The following is an 18,839-nucleotide window of genomic DNA, read 5'->3' as shown; positions in this document are numbered from 1 at the left end:
CGAGGTAAATTACTTCCTCGTCGTCAAACATGCTAACAAGGCCGGGCCTAACCTAGCGAGGACCATCCTTCGAGGTTGGCTGAGAACGATCGATACAAATTATCAAGTAGGTAAGGGATGATGGTCTTGCTCGAGTCATCTCCTAGGCCGATACAACATGGAGAGAGTCTCTCATGCTCGGAATCGGGCCCGTCTTAGCTCATGGGGACCCCAACGGACGTGGACTCAAAGTGACGCGTACTTGAAACCGAGCCAAGATGGAACGTGATCATGAGATATCTGCAATTGAAAGGGGTTGTCTCACTTGTGCAGCAGTCACTGGAGGAGAAAGACGAGATCCCCAAAGACAAATCCTTGAAAAACTCGCAATTGTAGATGCTGGGTTGTTAGATCATCGATGCGTTGCAGGTGTTCAAGTGGAAACAACAGATGATCTATTAGGGCCTGCTGGGTGGTGCGACTCGATATGCAGCGTAGACTTCGCAAGTCAAGATATTCTCAAGAGTCGAGATAGCTTGACGTGTCGGTAGATCATCCATGAAAAAGCGTATGAACACCTACAACTCTGGAAATATCCGACCAGGATCTCCCAGTCTGAATATATCAGACATAAAAACCCCGTGTTAGTGTTTGTATGGCATGCGATACTGCCCTCTCACCACAGTCCGTAGCCTCGATAGAATCTCTCCCAGCCTGTCCTGTCAGCCTCACACTCATCTCCCTCACACATTCTACGGCCGCGCCTACCGCTGGAGCAGTAGATCATCAGCTACAAATAGTCAATCTGTCCATAGACAGCAATAATTGATCACTCTCGCCGAACAAGAAAATGCCATCCCCATTTTTGCGCGGAAAAGTATATACTCACCAGACCATATTCATACTTGTTCAAGCATTCGAAAGGCTTCTCCAGCGCCAGACGGGATATCCTCACCGGGCATTACGCAGACGCGGATGAGTTGTCCCACCCATCCGCACCGCGGTAAAAGCCTGTCCAGATTTTTTTCCTATGCATTTGCGACATCATGCACAAGGTTCAGTGTTCGCGTCAAAAATTGCCATCTTATACAGATAGCATCGAGCTTTCTTGAGGCACCCCAAGAGTCAAATACGGTCGGCCATGGCGCCACTCGCTGTCCATCTTCTGCCGGACATTACTCCTCATACAACGATGCTCTTCACAAGATCCTCGTCCTCAACCATAACACCTGAAAATGAGAACGGTCTATCACATGCCGAAAAAGTTACGTTATATGTCATTGCAGTGATAACTGCTATTCTCATTGTTATGGGGATGGCATTTGCCGTTCGGCGAACTCGTTGTCCTCGGACTATGAGTCCTGCACAGCGCAGTCTGGCGCAGTCTTTTCTCCGATCTATTCCACTTGTGCAGTACGAGGATTCATGCGATTACATGGCAACCCATTCACCAAAATGCTCCCAGATGAATGGGGACAGCGCTCGTACATCGAGTCTGGTCGATAAGATCAGATCGATCTTGAGGACGGCGGACTCGGTCTGTGCAATTTGTACTGATGACTTCGTCAAGGGTCAGCTTGTTCGCGTTCTACCCTGTACGCACGTTTTCCACCAAAAGTGTGTGGACGAATGGCTGGTTCAGCAGTCGCGAACGTGTCCATCATGGTAAGGAAGAACTATGCTCCCCTTGAAATGATGCTGATGATGATGATGATGTGACTATCTGACACGCTCAATTTTCACAGCCGGTATGAGCTTACATCGCCTGCTCAAGGGGGGAGCTGGACCGAAAAAGCAAAATGCCCTCTGGACCTCGAAAGGGCCCTGCCTGCTACCAGGGCAGAGACTCCCCAGCAGTGTCGCTGGTTTCACAGAATTTGGCCATCTACGAGGAGGCAGGATGACGGTTCTGCTGTTGCGTGATGAGCTTGTTTCCATCTTGTATCATAGCGGCTATTCATGTACCATTGCCTCACCTTTACAACCACTTTCAATTTAGGGGGACCTTTATGGAAAGGTAAAACGCCCCCGAGAAATCTACATGACTACTAGGAATATCCGATCAGTAGGATAGGTTTAGCATTGGAATTGGACCCTGCCCGTCATACCTATATCAGGTGAGTCTACACGACTCTTCCTTTGATCAATGGTTTGTTTCCCCCCCCCCTTTTCCCCTTTTTCGCAATTCTTCCACAATTCTCAATCTCATGGTTTCCAGGTCTCTCATTTCATTTTGTCTCTAGTTTATGGATGTACTGCCGGTCTCTCTGTATGCGTGGACAGCCAGCACAGCCAGCGGCGGCTCTCGCATCAAATGCAACGGAGCTAGGAGGGCGGTGACTTCAGCGTGGTGTATGCAATTTTGCACAGCTTTGCGTTCGATACGATCTACTGGTAGAAGATCGAGCGGCGATTTTTTGGGCTTACAGAGACCGACGAGACCAGCGAGGCATGGAAGGAGCAGCTGAACCTGCGGAGTGAAGACCAAAAGGCTGAGACGAAACGGCTAGTGACGAGGAAGCTTGAGGAGAAGGAGGCGAGGGTCTTGGCATAGGAGCCGGATGAGTATACTGAAGTATTTCACATAGGGTTGATGAAGAAGAGAGAAAATAAAGCAAAGGAGGACAAAGAGTCTCCCCCGGTACCGGTCCAAGCCCCAAGGACCTCATGAATAGATACCAAGCTCCCAGGAGAGAAATTTTTGTTGGCTATTCTGAACCGCGTGTCGCCTATACCATTATTACGAAAGCGTCATACCAGCACGCTTCCTTTTACCCCCCGCCAAACGATCACCCGACAAGAATGAGGACCGTCAGCGTGGGAGCCTCGCAGGTTTGCTGCATCGGGCCGAGTGCAGGGTAGGCCCCACGTCGCGAGTGCCGCAAGGCATCCATTTAGGAATCAGTACTAACGGACTGTCCGCTAGCATAGGCGGATCCGACCCACGGCAGTAGGAAAGCTGCACTGACGAGGGGAGCCATTCGGCTTCTGAGTCCTGACTGGGTCAGCACTCTCTCGATTGGAGACAGGGATACAGAAAGAGGGGCACGACATGGGAGAGTCTTGACCCGCACGTGTGGCCTTCTGATCGCTTGTCAGAGGCTTCTCTAGTAAGAAAAGAAATCGCTTTGTTGACGCTTTATGTCCAGAGGCTCAACATGTTGTGGATTGCCGACTTGCAGGCGGGGCAACAAAATGTGAATCGAGGACGGTCGAGGCTTTTGACTCTGCCTCCGAGAGGGGTTGCGGCCCCGCCGCCACAGCTCAAGAAAGTAGGTTGTCTTTCGGATAGTCGTGGACGGAGTACGCACCTACACTGCAGGCTGAGGCTGCCATCAACAGCAATTGTCGATCCGTGCGGGAACGCCCGCTGCGGGCTTGGGCCGAGACTGAACTTTGAGGGTTGAGCTGGGCCTCGAAGAAAGGTAACGCGGGATGAGGCACGCAGTTCTCTGTCGGGAGTGAATCTACAAAAAAAAATGCAAAGACACCTGAAGCACAGCAGTCAATGCGGATCAGACGAAACGGAGGGGTTTTACGGTGTTTCGTCGGTTCGATTCATGAAATGATCAAGGCTTAGGCCGCGAGGAGACACTGCTCCAGGAACGGCACAATGGATCATGATCATCACCACCGACGTTGCGCCTGCCAACGTCTATGCAAGCACTACCGTAGATGTCAGCGGAAATACACATGAATGGGGATCAGGTGGGGTCCGAGGGCCGTCCCACTTAGGTCTGCCGCGGAAGCTTCTCCGGGGGGGGGAGGGTTGTATTTGTTGACTCGTTCACTCGTTCGAGAAAGGCTGCTGCAGCCCAATCTCTATAGGGACAAAAGGCCACGCAAATGTACTGAAGCCTGTTCAAGAGTTTGCTGAGCGAATCCAAGAGCCGAACTTTGCGCATTCAAGTGACTCGCGGCGGCAGGGGGTCCCCCAAATCAAGTTCCTTCGATTCAGACTGCGAGGCATGCTTTCTGTGTATGGCAAGTCCACCGTGCAGAGCTGGCACGGCAGATGAGTGAGGCGAGGCGAGGCGTTCACTGGTCATTGAACCTTTATACTACAACTGGGTTGAGAGAAGTGTACCCTTTTCAGGAGGATGGGATCTTCTAGGCGTTGCGACCATGGACTGCCGGAGCTTCTAGTGCCAAGCCCATGAGCCGCAAATGGAGGCGAGCAGGCATGTTCCAGAGCTGCTTTGGACGTTGCAAATGCCTCCAAAATACTTAGCCATCGAGTGGGACTGCAGACCCGGCCGAAACCATATGCGGAGAGGAGAGGCTGGGTCCACCGACGACAGGACTCACGCCTGGTGCTCGTCATGGGGATGGACTCCCGTCGTCGTCGTCGTCGTCGTCGTCGTCGTCGTCGCCATGCCCTCGATTGGTGATGGGAGTTGGAATCAGCAGGGGTCCTTGGACCTGCAGCTAGACTGGACAAGACGCCCGAATCTGAGCCGATGGCATTCTTAAAGAACGCTTCGAAATCCCGATCATAAGACTCTTTTATCTCTTTTCTGCGGCAGACACTAAGAGCTTCAGATGGAACAGAAACAGAGACCAGAGAGTCCGTTCGCACGGGTCCCCCACATAGAAAGTAAGGACGAGCAGAGGCGTCGGAAGTGGAGCGGCGGATGGATGAGGGTGGGCAACTCTGAAGTGGAACTGCAGTGCCCAGAGGCAGCTCAGTCAGCAGATGATCTCCGCTCCAGTTGGCAGTGCCGCAGGTACATACACTCCAAGCAGTGCCACCCGTGATCTTCCATTTCCTTCACTCCAAGTCTACGGTCTCGTGTTTGTCCCACCATCTTCTCCCTTTCTTTCTTTTTCAATATCTTAGAATCTATCCTTTTCTGGAATTTACTCACATCTTATCGGCACTCTGTCCATAATCTTCCCCGTCGTGATCATCTGCTTCATTCTTCTCGAGTCGGACGACCTCCGAGCAAAGCAAGCTATCTGCTCTCGACCCTTGCCCCTCCCCCTCATACACCGTGCCCGAGGCCTGATCTCTACTCCTTCCCCGGCTTCACGATGTAAGTCTCGCCGGCACCACTGATGATCTTTAAGGATGAAGCAAAACAAAAAAAACCACGGCGTTCGGAAACTGACAGGGCTTCTGTTCATCTAGGCGTATCACCGTCAGTGTAATCCGCCCCGAGCAGGCGGACTCCGATATCATCAATCTGGAATGTGCTGGCGACACGACAATAGAGCTCCTCAAAGCGATTGTCGAAAGTGAAACCTCGATTCCATCGGAAGCCCAACAACTGGTCTTTAATAACCAGCTCCTGATCAACCCGGCCCAGACTCTTGACCAGGTAGGCATTGCGGAGGGTGACATGCTTGGAGTGCACCTCAATCTGCGCGGCCCTCAAACATCGCAAACGCCCCAGAATTCGTCTGCCTCCGCCTCTGCCGGTCAACCCACACCCTCGGGCTCTAGTGGTGCGCCCGGCCGACAAGTCGCCTCACGACCAGGGATGCCCGATTTCGAAACCATTCGGCTGAACATTTTGGGTGATCCACGTGTTCGAGAGGCTGTGCGTCGACAGAATCCGCAACTGGCAGCCGCGGCAGATAATGCGCAACAGTTCCGCGCCGTGTTGATGGAGCAGCAGCAGCGTGAAGCGCGAGCCGAGGCGGAGAAGGAAGCACGTATCGCGATGCTCAATGCCGATCCCTTCAATCCCGAGAATCAACGTGAGATTGAAGAGATTATCCGCCAGAATGCGGTCACGGAGAATTTACATAATGCGATGGAGCATCATCCTGAATGTATGTGGTTGCCGCGTTCTGTCGTCTTCTAAGACATCATTTTTATCACTTGATCCCACTAACCATTTGTTTCTTTTTTTCCTCTGTACAGCTTTCGGCCGTGTGACCATGCTCTACATCCCCGTCGAAGTGAATGGTCACCGAGTCAATGCTTTTGTCGACTCTGGTGCTCAGGTCACCATCATGTCCCCCGATTGTGCTACAGCTTGTAATGTGATGCGTCTGGTGGATCGGCGATACGGCGGAATTGCTCAAGGTGTTGGCACTGCCCCGATTATGGGTCGCGTGCATTCTGCGCAGATCAAGATTGGCGAGATGTTCCTGCCCTGCTCTTTCACGGTGATGGAGGGCAAGCAAATTGACCTCCTATTGGGGTTGGACATGCTGCGCCGGCATCAAGCCTGCATCGATCTGAAGAAGGGCGCGTTGATCATTCAAGATCAAGCCGTGCCCTTCTTAGCCGAGGCCGATATCCCAAAGCGATTCCTAGAGCCATTCGAGGATGAACCCACCGTGAAAGGTGCGGATGGAGCAGAAATTGGCGCCCGCACTGGTGCAGTTACACACCAAGCTGGAGGAGGTTCTTCTTCCGCCGGGCCATCAACGCAGTCGCAGCAGCAGCAACCACCACAGCCACCGCAGCAGCCGCCGCAGCAGCAGCAGAACACATTGGCACCAAGGATTAACATTCGTCCTGCCCCAACGACTCGGTGGTCACAAGATTCCATCGCCAAGATCGTGGAGCTGGGATTCACACGCGAAGAAGCAACGCGAGCGCTGGACGCCGCGAATGGAGATCTAGACGGCGCGATTGGATTCTTACTCTGAGAGTGAGTCACTGAGCCTTGACGTAGTTGCGGATCAAGCACGATCTTCTTCTAGTTCTTCCGCGGTGGAACTTTGGTCGGTGGGATTCTTTGGTAGGTCGCACTTTCTATTACGATCATATTCAGGCGTTTAGCGTCCAAGGGTGAATATCTGGGTGGTCAAGATCTCCTGAATATATGGCGGATTTCGTTCTGCCGCTTTCTTCACTTGTGATGTTCTTTCCATGTAACGTAAGCTTTTTTTACACCAGCACTTGAATTTGCAATTTTCACGAATATTGTCTCATCAGACGTGAACCAGCTCAGGAGCAGTGAATAATCTTCGAATCGATGGGTCTTGCCACGTCTGATCGTTACTACTATCTGGTAAGTTCGTAATGTCCGCTACGGTCACATGACATGATCAAAGCCGCCTTCCAGCTTGTTTGCTTGTGTTTATCCTCGGTTCCAAATAGTTACGGCCAGGCTAGTCAACTAGCGTGTGGGACCCACATCGTGGAAGGGTATAAATACTCCCTCCCCCCCGGCGCTCTTCCTCTTCTTTCTTTTCTTCTCCAGCTCTCTTTGCCAATTGGCTTAGATCAAGTGTAGTATCTGTTCTTTTCAGTTTAATCTCTGAAAGTTTTCTCCGGAAAACCTTATTGATTATTCTCATTTTTGGATTTCGTGACTTGGTCTCTGTGCTTGCGCATGCCTCGTCGCACAGTGTCATTGGGCTTACACTACCCCCGATCGACGCGAATCAACCTTTTTCATCAATCGGTCGGCTTGTCCGGCTACTTGGAGAAGAAGACGTCGAATCACCCTCGGGATGAGCTCACATATACTTGACTTGGAGTTTACCTCGCCACATGCTGGATCTACGAAGCTCTGGAACACTGGAAGACTGATCTACTCTGTCGCTGTCTAGTGGTCCACTGGTCATACTTTGGCTGTTCGATCTGATCTGCACCAAAACAGTAGGCCAGTTGCTTCTGCTGGTCGAATGCAGATATCTGCTCACCAGTTGTCGCCTTTGTCGCCTTCGCTGTCGGTTGTTGCCACCTTGCCACGCACAAACCTCGGCGATGTCTTCACTCATGCTTGACCTTGGGCATCAGTTGAGCGCGCAGTCGAAGAACCATATCGAGAGCCATCAAGGCGCCTGCCTATCGTCAGTTCAGTTCCAAAAAGAGACCCCCCCCCCCCCCCCTCCCCGGGAAAGTTGCCCTTGAGATCCCACTCAGGGGTGGCCAGGACAGATTCCGTCGCAGGATGTTGTTCTCGTCACCACGCCGTCGTCTTTTCGGACTGAGATTCGGGTGACGCTCAACACATCTTCCAGATTCGCGGGGACAGCTTCAACTCCGGTGTCTCCAGACATTCACCGCCGCAGACGTGCACATGACAAACAATCGATTCCTTCCGTCCCCGGCCGCAAGTATCTCGTCTAGCTCCTCCGTGTCGTTCGAGACTCACCTAGCGCAACATAAGGCCCATACAGATACGTGATCTGCTGCTTCTCTTCCATCGATCGATCCGTCCAACTCCACACGTCGACGAGACATGTCAGGGAAGTGACAAAGGCTTGGACTCCAAAAACGAGAAGATGCACGGGGATGAGCGGGTGATCTGTGAGAACAGAAGGACCGAAGAGGTCGAGGTGGTTAGCTCGTTGATCTGTGGAAAACCGAGACTGTATATTCTTGTCGAGGGAGTGAATAGTAGGACCCTCTGTCTTGAGAACAAACTGGACAGTGGGGACATACCTCTCATCAATCCCCAAACAGCCCACACACTCGCCGGGACATGATACAACAATTCCATCCAGATGAACGCGTTGAACCACACTGGGGCCGGCTCCTCGAAGAATTTGTCCCGATATGTCGCGATGTAGTACTCTCGTATCGTGGCCGAGAGGTTGCTGCGGAACCAAGCTGGTTGCAAGGGGACCGTGTCGACGAGGAAGATGATGGGAATGTGCGATGCGAAGAAGAACAGGTAGGCCAGATCGCGTTTGCGACTGGGCAGAGCCATGCGAGACATCGTCGTGGATTTGGCAGGGTGAAGGAGAATGGCCTGGTGTTGGACTTGCGCGGTGGACGGGAAAGGGACGAAGCTCAAGCTCCGTAACGCGCCCTGGCGATACCACGGGAGTGATTGTGGGTCCCGTCAACGTGGAAATGCCGGGTCAGGCGAGGCCCATGTCAGTATTCGCGTCGCGACATTGAAGGGCTAAGGTGAAATTGTCAATTTCCTCGGGCGGAACCATTGAGCCTCGATGTGGTGAAGATTGATTAGCTCTGGCAGATTGGAAGCTGATACTCCTATTACCCGAGTGGGAGTGCTCACGGTCAGATAGTCATGAAGATGGCCTCAACTTGATTTATGGCTCACTTGATCGACCGTTCCACCAGTCGGAGAAGACCAGTGGGTACATGAGCTCAGGACTTTGAAGCTCAGATAAAGCTGTTGGCAATCTCCAGAACTCTGAACTTGTCAGGTATGGATGGATTTGACCGACAAAATATACTTCTCGCTCGGGCGCCGACAGTACGTGAGTGGCAGCCGAGGCAAAGGCATGCTCAACCCGGCTCGGGTGGAAGTTGCGAGAGAATGAGACACTGTTCATGCGACCGGCAAAAGTGTATATTTTCGAGGTCACGCATGCTGCCAGAAACTAGAGTTAAGCGGTTGATCGGCTTTCACACCAACAAGTGATATCGAAAAACAATTTTCTGGTGACAGACAGCGTCTGCATGTATTGCCCGTGTTAATTATTGATCACCTGGGTCATGGTTGGAAGCACACGGCAGAAAGACAGATGCAAACTGCAGATTAAGCATATCCCTATACAATATAAGTTAGTGTGCATATCACTGTACACTTATAGTGTCTGAGTGTACAGTAGCGAGAATATGCACGCTACTTCCCAATAGCAGTACCTGAAATATTCATATTCGCAGCAGCGTAGAGGACAAAAGTCACCCGGCGTACCTGTACTTCTCTTTGCCATGGCCTAATCCTGTTAGGGAGGTACCGGTAGGTCAAGTCAGCACCAGACATCCTCCGACTCGGGCCTTCCACGCCGGCCCATTCCGGTGGGGTCATCTCCAGTCCCGACCATCAAGCCGGAACCATGTTTGCTTTTTCTTGAGAAAATAAGCTTAGTGGAACCATGGAACAGCATCGAGGAGGAGTTGTTTGGGTTGTCCGTGGTTTAAATGTGAGAAATACAGTATAGAATATAGGGTATAGACGATTATACATGTGTTTTGTAATCGGTGGAGTATGTTTAGAAAGCCTCCAGCTGATTCTTGGGCCCGAGGTGAAAGCAGCTCTACCTATGACCTAGATAATCGGGAATACGTACCTTTGCTGAACCAGGTTAGATTTATCTTTTGGCCGGGGGGATGGGGAACTTGATTCGTTTGAGTTGAGCAGAAAGAGGTAGGTCTCATTCCCAGGATTTTACACAATCATATCTAGGCCGGTGCGCAGGGTTTGGACTGAATTAGCTGAGCTCGTCCCGTCGTGCAAGTGGGTAAGACGTAACGATTGTTTGAGCGCGACCGCAATGATCGGTGACAAGCTGGCAAGAAGTTCGCTTGTCTTGCTGATTGCTACCAGTAGGATAATGGTCGCAGCTGTACCATCCCTCTAGATAGTATCAAGCAAAACAGGAGTGCAGTGGTAGTAAGAGAATTCCATTCCCCACCCGAATGAATCTGGAAACAAGCCAATAATTCGATCAGCCAGCGCAGGGAATCCCAAATGAACGGACGGGGATTCGTCCGGTGCTAGTCGGACTGAGTCATGGCTTGATGGGATTTTGCCGGCCCGGTCTCTCCCCAAGTTATGGTGCCAGATATGGGAGCTGCGGATCGGGGGGGTAACTCACTCCTCATAGTAATAGAGCATCCTATATGATGGAACGGGGTGTGTACTTTGGGGGCCGTTGTGGTGTGGATCCGGTAGTCTGAACTCTGAACAGGTACCGCTTGAGTGTTGTCATCGACACCGACCACAGCCTGTGATCCACCGAGTCATCGGCCAGGAATTGAGAGATCAAGGTGTTTACAATGAGAATCGCCATGCTATATGCATAATGCTGGTCGGCAACCAATCGTATCTTTGATGTCCCGAGTCAGGGAAACAAAAAGGATCAAGGAAAAAGAGAAAAGATTAATTGAGACAATCCTTTACAGATACAACCTGACCTGATGGTCACAGCACTCAAAGTAATACCTACATACATAGAAGGGGTTGTTAAACCTGATCTTGACATTTCCCTAGTCCTAGTCACCTTATGATGTACGATGGTGTTTGATGTAGACTACATTGTCCGTTTTCTTTCCGTGTTGAGGGGGACGGACCCCTGGAGGCTAGAAAAAGAGACGAATGTCTACATTTCACATGTGTAGAGTGTATTCAGAACATCGCAGACCACAAAGCAAACGAGAAGCACGAGGGTTATCACGTCACGGTTTCTCCCCAGATCATTGGTCACAACGTCAGATTCATATCTCTCGCTCCAAGCTCCGTGCTCCCCATTCTGGAAGACTCGGTATGGCCTATGGAGTCAGTGGCTTCCGGCTCCGGGGACAGGGAAGCAGGGCTCTTGAGAGCTTCGATGTTAGTAGAGAAAGAGACTAAGCTACGCCACAATCCAACATTGTCCCGACGGATCGACGGATTCGACCTTGGGATGAGAATAGCCCATCACCATAGTACTGGAAGATTGTTGAGTGCGTGTCAAGGTGTGTAATGCACCCTGCATGTGTGCTGTGCAGAGTGCGTGGTGCGTAGTGCGTACATACACATCATACATGATTAGTGTATAACTGTCTGGCAGTCGGGTTGTAGGGCGCACTTTGTGGCTTGAAAAGACGACCGGTCGAACTTCCGTCATTCGTGACCATTTCCATCGCACAGGATAGGTCTAGGTCGGCACATGAGTTAGCGCCGGACAGGATCCCATTCTAGTGTATAGTGTGTACTGCGAGTGTGTACATACATAGGCTTCTAGTGCTTCTACCCTCTTACAGACGGTCCACAGGCCACACTTTGTTGATAATGTAGCGTATCACTCGCGGACACGAAGGATTTTCCCTCCTGCAGTTGTGGCGACAGTGACATAGTTATGTGTCTAGCCATTCGTTGGAAAGACGCGCAACCCTGGGCGTGTAGAATCAATAACAAAAAAAAAAGGTTGCGAACGTCTAGACACGCTTCTGTCTTTATTGTGATATCGATAATGCCTAGACGAGGTTGCTTCCAAGCCCTAATAACTGGATGAGAGCTTGTATATACCCACTCAAAGTACATAGCACCTGCGAATTCAGGTGCGTGTTCCAACTGTTGTATATCTCTGCTCAAATGTGTCAATTTATCCCGACGATAAGTAAACTGGGCTATGTCCGTTAAGTGCAATCTGATGTACTCAGTACCAGGAGAGCACTATCCTTCGAAGACCAAAAAGAAGAGAGGCAAGATATTCCCGGTATTCCATGATATCGTGGCCACTTGTCATGTATATCTCTACGACCTAAGTAAATGTGAGGTCAACGGGCGGAAAAATCAAAACAGAGTTTTAGCAGACCGCATGTTTGACAAGACACCAATGAATGATGGGTGCTAGCGCTCATGGCAGTCGCCGGTGGAGATGAAAAGTGGAGTGGGGATAACCGGGGGATTTACCGTCGCTGGAGAGGATCGTCTTTACCTGCGCGAGCCGTACAGGAGTCCGGCATGTAGTATATAGTTATGTACTGTGTAGAGTCTGTAGACTGTCGTGGAATCCAGCCGCCAGGAGGGGCACTAGGTCAAGAATCCAAAATATGATCCATTGAGAGGGGAGCTATGAAGAAGTTGTAGTCGACGTGACTTGTGACGGAAGATCTGAGCATGCCAGGAGCAAGGGTAAACGGAATATGGAAGAAGAGAAAGAAGTGTTCGGCGAGTCGTCTTATGAGTCTATGCGGCACTTCCAATCAATGAATCTGACTTGATAAGCTTTACTTCAACAGGAGCACGAGCAACACATACCTAGGACTCAAGTATCTAGTCGCGACCGCGATACTTTGCAAGTACTGAGTAGGACGTACTAAGCGAGGAGAGGTTCTGGTCATGAAACGGAGCTGATTCCGGGTGTTTGTTTCGGGTCTCCACTGGTAAACACTTAAGCCCCGATTGGGGGATAGAATAGTATGGGTGGATTGCTGCCATAGCATAAATGAACAGATGAGTAGTAGTAGTAGTGTCTTGAAGTCTTCAAGTGCTGTTGTATACACGGAGCTTGGGAGAGAGAAGAAGTGAACGGAAGTACCATGACAGCATCTGAGTATAAGACCTGCACTATTCTGCAGTCTGCACAGATCACGGTAGATAATGCAATTGCCATTCCACCTGCAGCTGCCTTATCGATGCATGGATGATGGTAGGTTGTGCGACCACCTCGAGGGAAGAAGACGGGAGGTACGAGTCCAGTCAACATTGATAGGTCAGTATAGCCGATTCATGGAAGTGATCGCATTGGGATCGACTGCGGTCGCGTCATTGATCTTGCATTACAATTGAGGATCCCAACACCTATTCCTGCAAATCTGTGGGCGTACACTGTATGACTGTACAGTGTACAGTGTACAGTGTACAGTCAAGAGTGTACCCTGGACCAGTGATCATTAGAGTGTGAATTGTGGAATTGTAGAACGATCTCATCGTACAGCCCCTATCACTCCTTCGACAAGCAAACGGTGGCTTCTGTACTGTACAGCCGAGGTCTGCATCACGGCTCTCCGACTCCTGTCAAAAAATAATTGAGATCTCCGCCCAGGCTCTCACTGCAGCTGGTTGGAGCTCTGTTTAGTTCCCTTCCGGCCTTCCCTCCCCTGCTGAAACAGACCTCCTGATAGGATTGCCACTTTCATTAGCATGTCACCTCCGACTGGATGCGCGGACAAGGCAGTGGCAGACGCAGACGCAGACGCAGAAGCGGTGGGAGTTCAGTGGTTCACTCCTGCTTTGACCACGGAAAATTGACGGGGAAGAGTGGCATGGCAGATGGGGAGATGGCAGGGCTCCGATCTGTCGACTCCGACTGTCAGTGTCTATGAGTCTAATGGTCTATGGCTGTACGCCAGATGGGACCGGGGACGGAGCCAACAGCTCGAAATGGACATGGTTCCTGGATCCATTGGGAGGAATCGGATTGTTTTGTTTGGGGTTCCCAACTCAATTCCATGGAGTCGCTGGGGGTCTGGGGTGGATCTGGTTTCATTTCGGCACTGCGCTCTCGTGTTGTTAGGCTCGTGGTCTTTCGTATTGACATGTACTCATTAGTTCGGTTCGAAGGCAATCTGTGGTAGATGGTTGAATTGCGTCTGGATCTGCTCGGCAATCATGTTGTAGTGATGAAGCAAGGTAGTTCAGTGTAGACCGTAAGCTGTAGGAAGGCGGGATCAGAGTATAGCAGAATGGGTCTGCTCGTCTTCTGGAACTTATCGTTTGTCCACTACTACGACTCCGACTCCGACTCCGACTCCGACTACGACTACGACTACGACTTCTGCCACTACGACTACTACTGTCCTTTGCTGATTCTTGCCATTTGCCTCCATCAACCAGCTTGCCACGGTCGGAACTTCTCGGAATGTTCTAGCCTGGGTGGTGCCGGGCTTGCTATCGCACGTATCATGGGCTTCTTCCCCAGTGACATACCCAGGTGCATACAACAGGAGATGAGTGCAATCAACCTTGTCTGCCGGCCATGCGCATTTCCCGTGATAGACCGGATTTCCTTGGTTTGAGTTCGATGCCTGACCAGACCTTGACCGCTTCTCTGATGCACACACGAACCACTTGCAAAGCTTTCGAAGTTTCGTCTGCATGTTTCCCCCCCCCCATCCCCCGCCCCCCCAGCCTTTTCGACACGAGCAGAGTTGATGGCGGCTCGGATGGACACGATCGGTAGATTCATAAGTGCCGTCCGGTTCTTATTGATGGTCCAACGGGATTTACATGTACTTTGATTGTACATGTGTCATGTAGGGAGGCCCTTCTCTCATGACTTTTTCCTCTTCTATTCGTCCCCGACGAGCTCTCAAGACATTCAGACGCCCTACCAAGAATCCGTAGTTCCACACCGTCCAGTCAATTGTACACACTGTGACACTTCACTCTATCCAGTACACCCTATACTGTAGTAGTCTTCGGGCTCTAGTCTGTCATCTGTACCCGGTGAATAGTAGCTATGGAAAGACAACCCATGGCCGCCTGTGAGCTGTCTCATGCGCGACGCAATCTCCTCCCAACCCACCGCGCGATACTTCCTATCTATCGATCTGACCTCCTCGTCGACTATCTGTCGGGACTGCAGCCATCTTGAGGGTCGAGTTGACTAGTTGGACAGGGTATTTGCCGGGGCTTACTCCTGGCGCTCGGAGGGGTCGATGATCCGACATGCCTCGTGCTTTATCGAGTCTCTCGGTTCCGAGATGGAAACGGAACTAGTGTTTGAAGCTATCCTGCACGTCGGACAAGGGAGGGACCCACGATGTCTTGCTCGCGGCTGACATACGTCCATCCTGAAGGCGGGTGTAATTTGAAGAATATGATTCTCGGATTTTCCTGAGAGCACCGTTTTCTCATCCAGGATAGTCATGATGGATACTTTTTTCCCGCCGCGGGGGCTTTCTGGAGTGTTTCCTCTTTGGAGGTACCCATTTGACTTTTTGGGGGTTTTACTTTTGACTTCTTTTTGGGCCTCTAGATGACCTTCGATTGAGTGTGCTTGTCATCCACTCTTTGGGCCTTACCTCTCCAGTTTGCTGATCTTCCTGGCCGTCTGCCTATTTGTTTGCCCTGGTCCTGGCTCAACGTCGTAAGAAGCGGTCGAGAGATTGCGGGTGGAAACTCAATCCCTGGTGTCTACTTTGACAATCGCAGCATCCCGCGAAAGTCTTCACAGCTACTCGATAGATGAGGGTCGGTGGATCCATTGAAGATATGATCAGTGCCGGACGATAATGACCTGAAGAGGCATACTTTCCTGGCCCTGCACGTCGAAATCAAGGCCAGGACAGGGAAACGGAACAGTCGAACGGTGGACGCAGAAGGGCGTGCAGGATAATTAGATTTAATTTATCGAGTATTAATTCATTCGGTCGATCTGATTATAATTTCTTTTTCCGTCCCACTTGCTATCCACCGAACTATAAACACCTTAGATTTACCCACCATCCTGGGCTTTCTCCCATCCTTGAAGCTCCTCTGGCGTGACTGTCAACCATCTTCTGCAAAGTGCCTCACTGCCTCACTGCCTCACTGCCTACTGCCTACTGCCTCAGTGCCTACCCGCTGGTCGTCTTTACAATACCCTGTGAGCTATCGCATGTCGTGGACGTTTACCCACGACGGTTCACTTCCCACAGACAAGGTCCTCGATTTAGATCACTCGAACTGGACTCGTTTCGTCGGATTCAATTTCTGCACTTCTTGATTCCCGCTTCAACCGCCTCACTCCCCCGTCTTCTGATCCGATTTGACTTCCATCTCTCCTCCTCTTTGTCTATCTCCCTCTCCTCCACATATCTCCCTTTACGACCCTTCCTTTGGGGGTTTCATTCTATCGCAATGCCTTCATCCGCTCCCCTCATCCGATCAAAATTGAATGGTCCCCATGACCAAAATGGTCACAATGCCCACAATGCCCACAAGCCGGAGATCCCCATCAGCTACGACATCAACATCCCCTACGTCGACGTCGACAAACTCTCCAAGATCAAAACACCCTACCCTCAATACTTGCCCTCCTGGGATCCCGTCTGGTACGATCCTCTACCACCCTTTGACTACTCCGATCCCGCTCTGCGCGTCAAGGATCAATCCATGCGTAATCTTCTCACTCCCAACGTCACTGTCAACCATATCCAACCTAGCATCGGTTCCGTGGTGACCGGCGTGCAACTCAATCGCCTCTCGGACGCCGCCAAGGACGAGCTCGCCCTGCTCATCTCCCAGCGCAAAGTCGTTGCCTTTCCCGATCAGGATCTCATAGATGACGGCCCTGCCGCCCAAGAGTCCTTCATGCGGTACTTTGGAAAACCGAACTACCAGCCCGTCTCGGGCACCGTGCGCGGCCATCCCGGGTTCCACGTTATTCATCGTGATGGCAATCGCGAGGAAATCGCTCGTTTCCTCGAACAGCGCACGACTACCACCCTCTGGCATCAGGATGTCAGTTATGAGATCCAACCGCCCGGGTATGTCATGCTGGGTTTGTTGCAGGGACCCGAGGTGGGCGGTGATACCGTCTTTTCCGCGACGGACATGGCCTACAAGCGCTTGTCGCCCACCTTGCGATCCTTCTTGGACACGTTGAAATGCGTGCACACCTCATCCAAGATGATTGCACACACGCGCCTGACGGGCGGGCTGGTGCGGAAGGATCCGGTGGACACGGTCCATCCGCTGGTGAGAGTGCATCCGGTGACGGGCGAAAAGTGTCTGTTTGTCAATGCCGAGTTCATCACCAAGATCCAGGGCATGAAGGAGCCCGAGTTCAAGTGGATGATTGATTTCTTGATGAACCATGTGGTCACTGGCCATGATTTCCAGGCCAGAGTCCGATGGCAACCAAGGACGGTTGTCATGTTTGATAATCGTTCAACGACTCGTGAGTTTTGCTCTTCTTCCTCCTCTTTCCTTCTCAGCTAGTTCGGTTGATGAAAGCGGCTAACCATTCCTCTCTCTGTCTCTCTCTCTTCCAGACTCTGCCATCGTCGACTATCTCGACGACGAGTACGGTGCCAAAGCCCGGCATATCTTCCGACTTTGTGCCTTGGGCGAGAAGCCCATCCCAGTCTATGACGAGTTCGAGTGAGACCATGTGGGCGCCCAAAGCAGACATCCAATCTCTCGTAGATGTCTCTCATGAGCACCTGTCTTCTCTCCACTTTCCGTCTTCTGTTCTGTTTTCCTCTCTTCTAGAAGGACTTGGCGTATTCCGTACTGTTTTTGACGTTGATGCAAGCGCTTGGAGGAAACGTGGGTGATAGAAAAGGGGTCCGGTATAAATCTTTACTATGGGTGTTTTTCGGTTCGCTTCTGATTCAGATTCTTTGGAAATTCTGTTTCTTTGATAGACTATTTTGAGCGGAAGGTTTCCTTTTTATAATGAAGATATGCGATTCTTCCCCCTGCTACGGCTTCAAAGTTGATGCCTGTAAAATTTAGTAAAATATTAAAATTTCTTCAAGTATACTTCCCGGGCCCTAGTGTGTTGACTGTGGAGTGTTTCATCCACGCCTCAGAAAGGTAAGTGGATGTTTCCATGGTTTCCTCGTAGATGCTTTCCCATTTGGCTTCACCTTTCCGCTCTCGACTTTAGCAGAGCCCTTCGTGCGGTCTCCTCGGCGAACACAGAAATACTTGGGTGTCCCAAAAAATTGCCTTACACGGAAAGATTTCCCCAAGAACATAATTCGTCAACAGGGACCCATCTACGATCCGATACCTGGTACACTGAATACTACATTCCAGGCCTGAGAAGTCAGTCCGCTCCAGGCATTAGGCCCTCGTTCTCTCACCATCAGCAGCGTGCGGATAATACTTCGATGTAGATTAGGTTTCTGACAACTATAAGCCCGCTTCTGCCCGAAACCTCCAGCTAGTATTCCATTCTATCTGGTCCATGCGAACGGAAACGCTTAAAGTCCAGATGCGAGCCGCCCCTGTCTACAGTCTCTGTGCCTGGAGAAACTGGGTACTCGGTTCCATTCGGAACCTGTTGTTATCCAGAAGGTCTGTCTGGTTTCCAGCTAGGTCATGGGTAGAATAACAACCTAGACTCTAGCAGCCATCTATTGAGCAGCCGGTGCAGATGAGCGCTGTGTATGGATTTGCATCACTGGAGTTGGAGCCTTGCAGGACTTCTGCTCACTGGAGGTCATTTTCAAATTCTCGTTTGGATGCTGGGGATACTGAGTGCAGGTGGTTGTACAGAAAGAGATGTTGAAGTTCTCGTTGTGTGTGGGGGATGGATTCGGGGCTCGGGTTTATATGAAAGTATTGGAGTACGTCTGCATCAGGTCTGGCGTAGGTCTGATGCGCTCCACCTCATGACGGGACGACCTTTTGTCGAGGCATGGAAACGACCGAGAGAAACGAGTGCTTCTGTCTGGCTTGGGGATCGGGTATCAAATTTTAGGGCCGCATGTACAGTAGATTGATGCTGTAGGTCGGACAGAGGATCTTGGTGCAAAAGCTTGAAGAATG

At 51.1% G+C, this 18,839-nt stretch overlaps 5 protein-coding genes across 5 annotated transcripts; 3 read left to right on the top strand and 2 right to left on the bottom strand.

Moving 5' to 3' along the window:
- Positions 1–1,410: 1,410 nt before the first annotated feature.
- N7539_009395 (uncharacterized protein) lies at positions 1,411–1,640 on the bottom strand (the record flags this gene model as incomplete). The annotated part of the gene is made up of 2 exons (XM_056938990.1): positions 1,411–1,532; positions 1,583–1,640. 2 exons carry the CDS (start codon positions 1,638–1,640, stop codon positions 1,411–1,413), a joined length of 180 nt encoding a protein of 59 aa, XP_056785712.1.
- Positions 1,641–4,301: 2,661 nt separating this feature from the next.
- ddiA (putative DNA damage-inducible v-SNARE binding protein Ddi1) lies at positions 4,302–6,585 on the top strand (the record flags this gene model as incomplete). Its single annotated transcript, XM_056938989.1, has 3 exons — positions 4,302–4,366; positions 5,111–5,757; positions 5,849–6,585. 3 exons carry the CDS (start codon positions 4,302–4,304, stop codon positions 6,583–6,585), a joined length of 1,449 nt encoding a protein of 482 aa, XP_056785711.1.
- Positions 6,586–7,657: 1,072 nt separating this feature from the next.
- On the bottom strand, positions 7,658–8,609 carry N7539_009393 (EXPERA domain-containing protein; the record flags this gene model as incomplete). The annotated part of the gene is made up of 3 exons (XM_056938988.1): positions 7,658–7,728; positions 8,043–8,243; positions 8,333–8,609. 3 exons carry the CDS (start codon positions 8,607–8,609, stop codon positions 7,658–7,660), a joined length of 549 nt encoding a protein of 182 aa, XP_056785710.1.
- Positions 8,610–14,038: 5,429 nt separating this feature from the next.
- N7539_009392 (uncharacterized protein) lies at positions 14,039–14,371 on the top strand (the record flags this gene model as incomplete). The annotated part of the gene is made up of 1 exon (XM_056938987.1): positions 14,039–14,371. One exon carries the CDS (start codon positions 14,039–14,041, stop codon positions 14,369–14,371), a length of 333 nt encoding a protein of 110 aa, XP_056785709.1.
- A 1,825-nt stretch (positions 14,372–16,196) lies between these two features.
- On the top strand, positions 16,197–17,445 carry N7539_009391 (TauD/TfdA dioxygenase family protein; the record flags this gene model as incomplete). Its single annotated transcript, XM_056938986.1, has 2 exons — positions 16,197–17,238; positions 17,333–17,445. 2 exons carry the CDS (start codon positions 16,197–16,199, stop codon positions 17,443–17,445), a joined length of 1,155 nt encoding a protein of 384 aa, XP_056785708.1.
- Between the last annotated feature and the right edge of the window lie 1,394 nt (positions 17,446–18,839).

This window comes from Penicillium diatomitis, assembly GCF_028827545.1.
Source record: "Penicillium diatomitis strain IBT 30728 chromosome Unknown utg000017l_segment0_segment0, whole genome shotgun sequence".
Lineage (NCBI taxonomy): Eukaryota > Fungi > Ascomycota > Eurotiomycetes > Eurotiales > Aspergillaceae > Penicillium > Penicillium diatomitis.
Note: the sequence above shows the minus strand (reverse complement) of the source record. Positions and strands in the feature narration are given on the sequence as shown.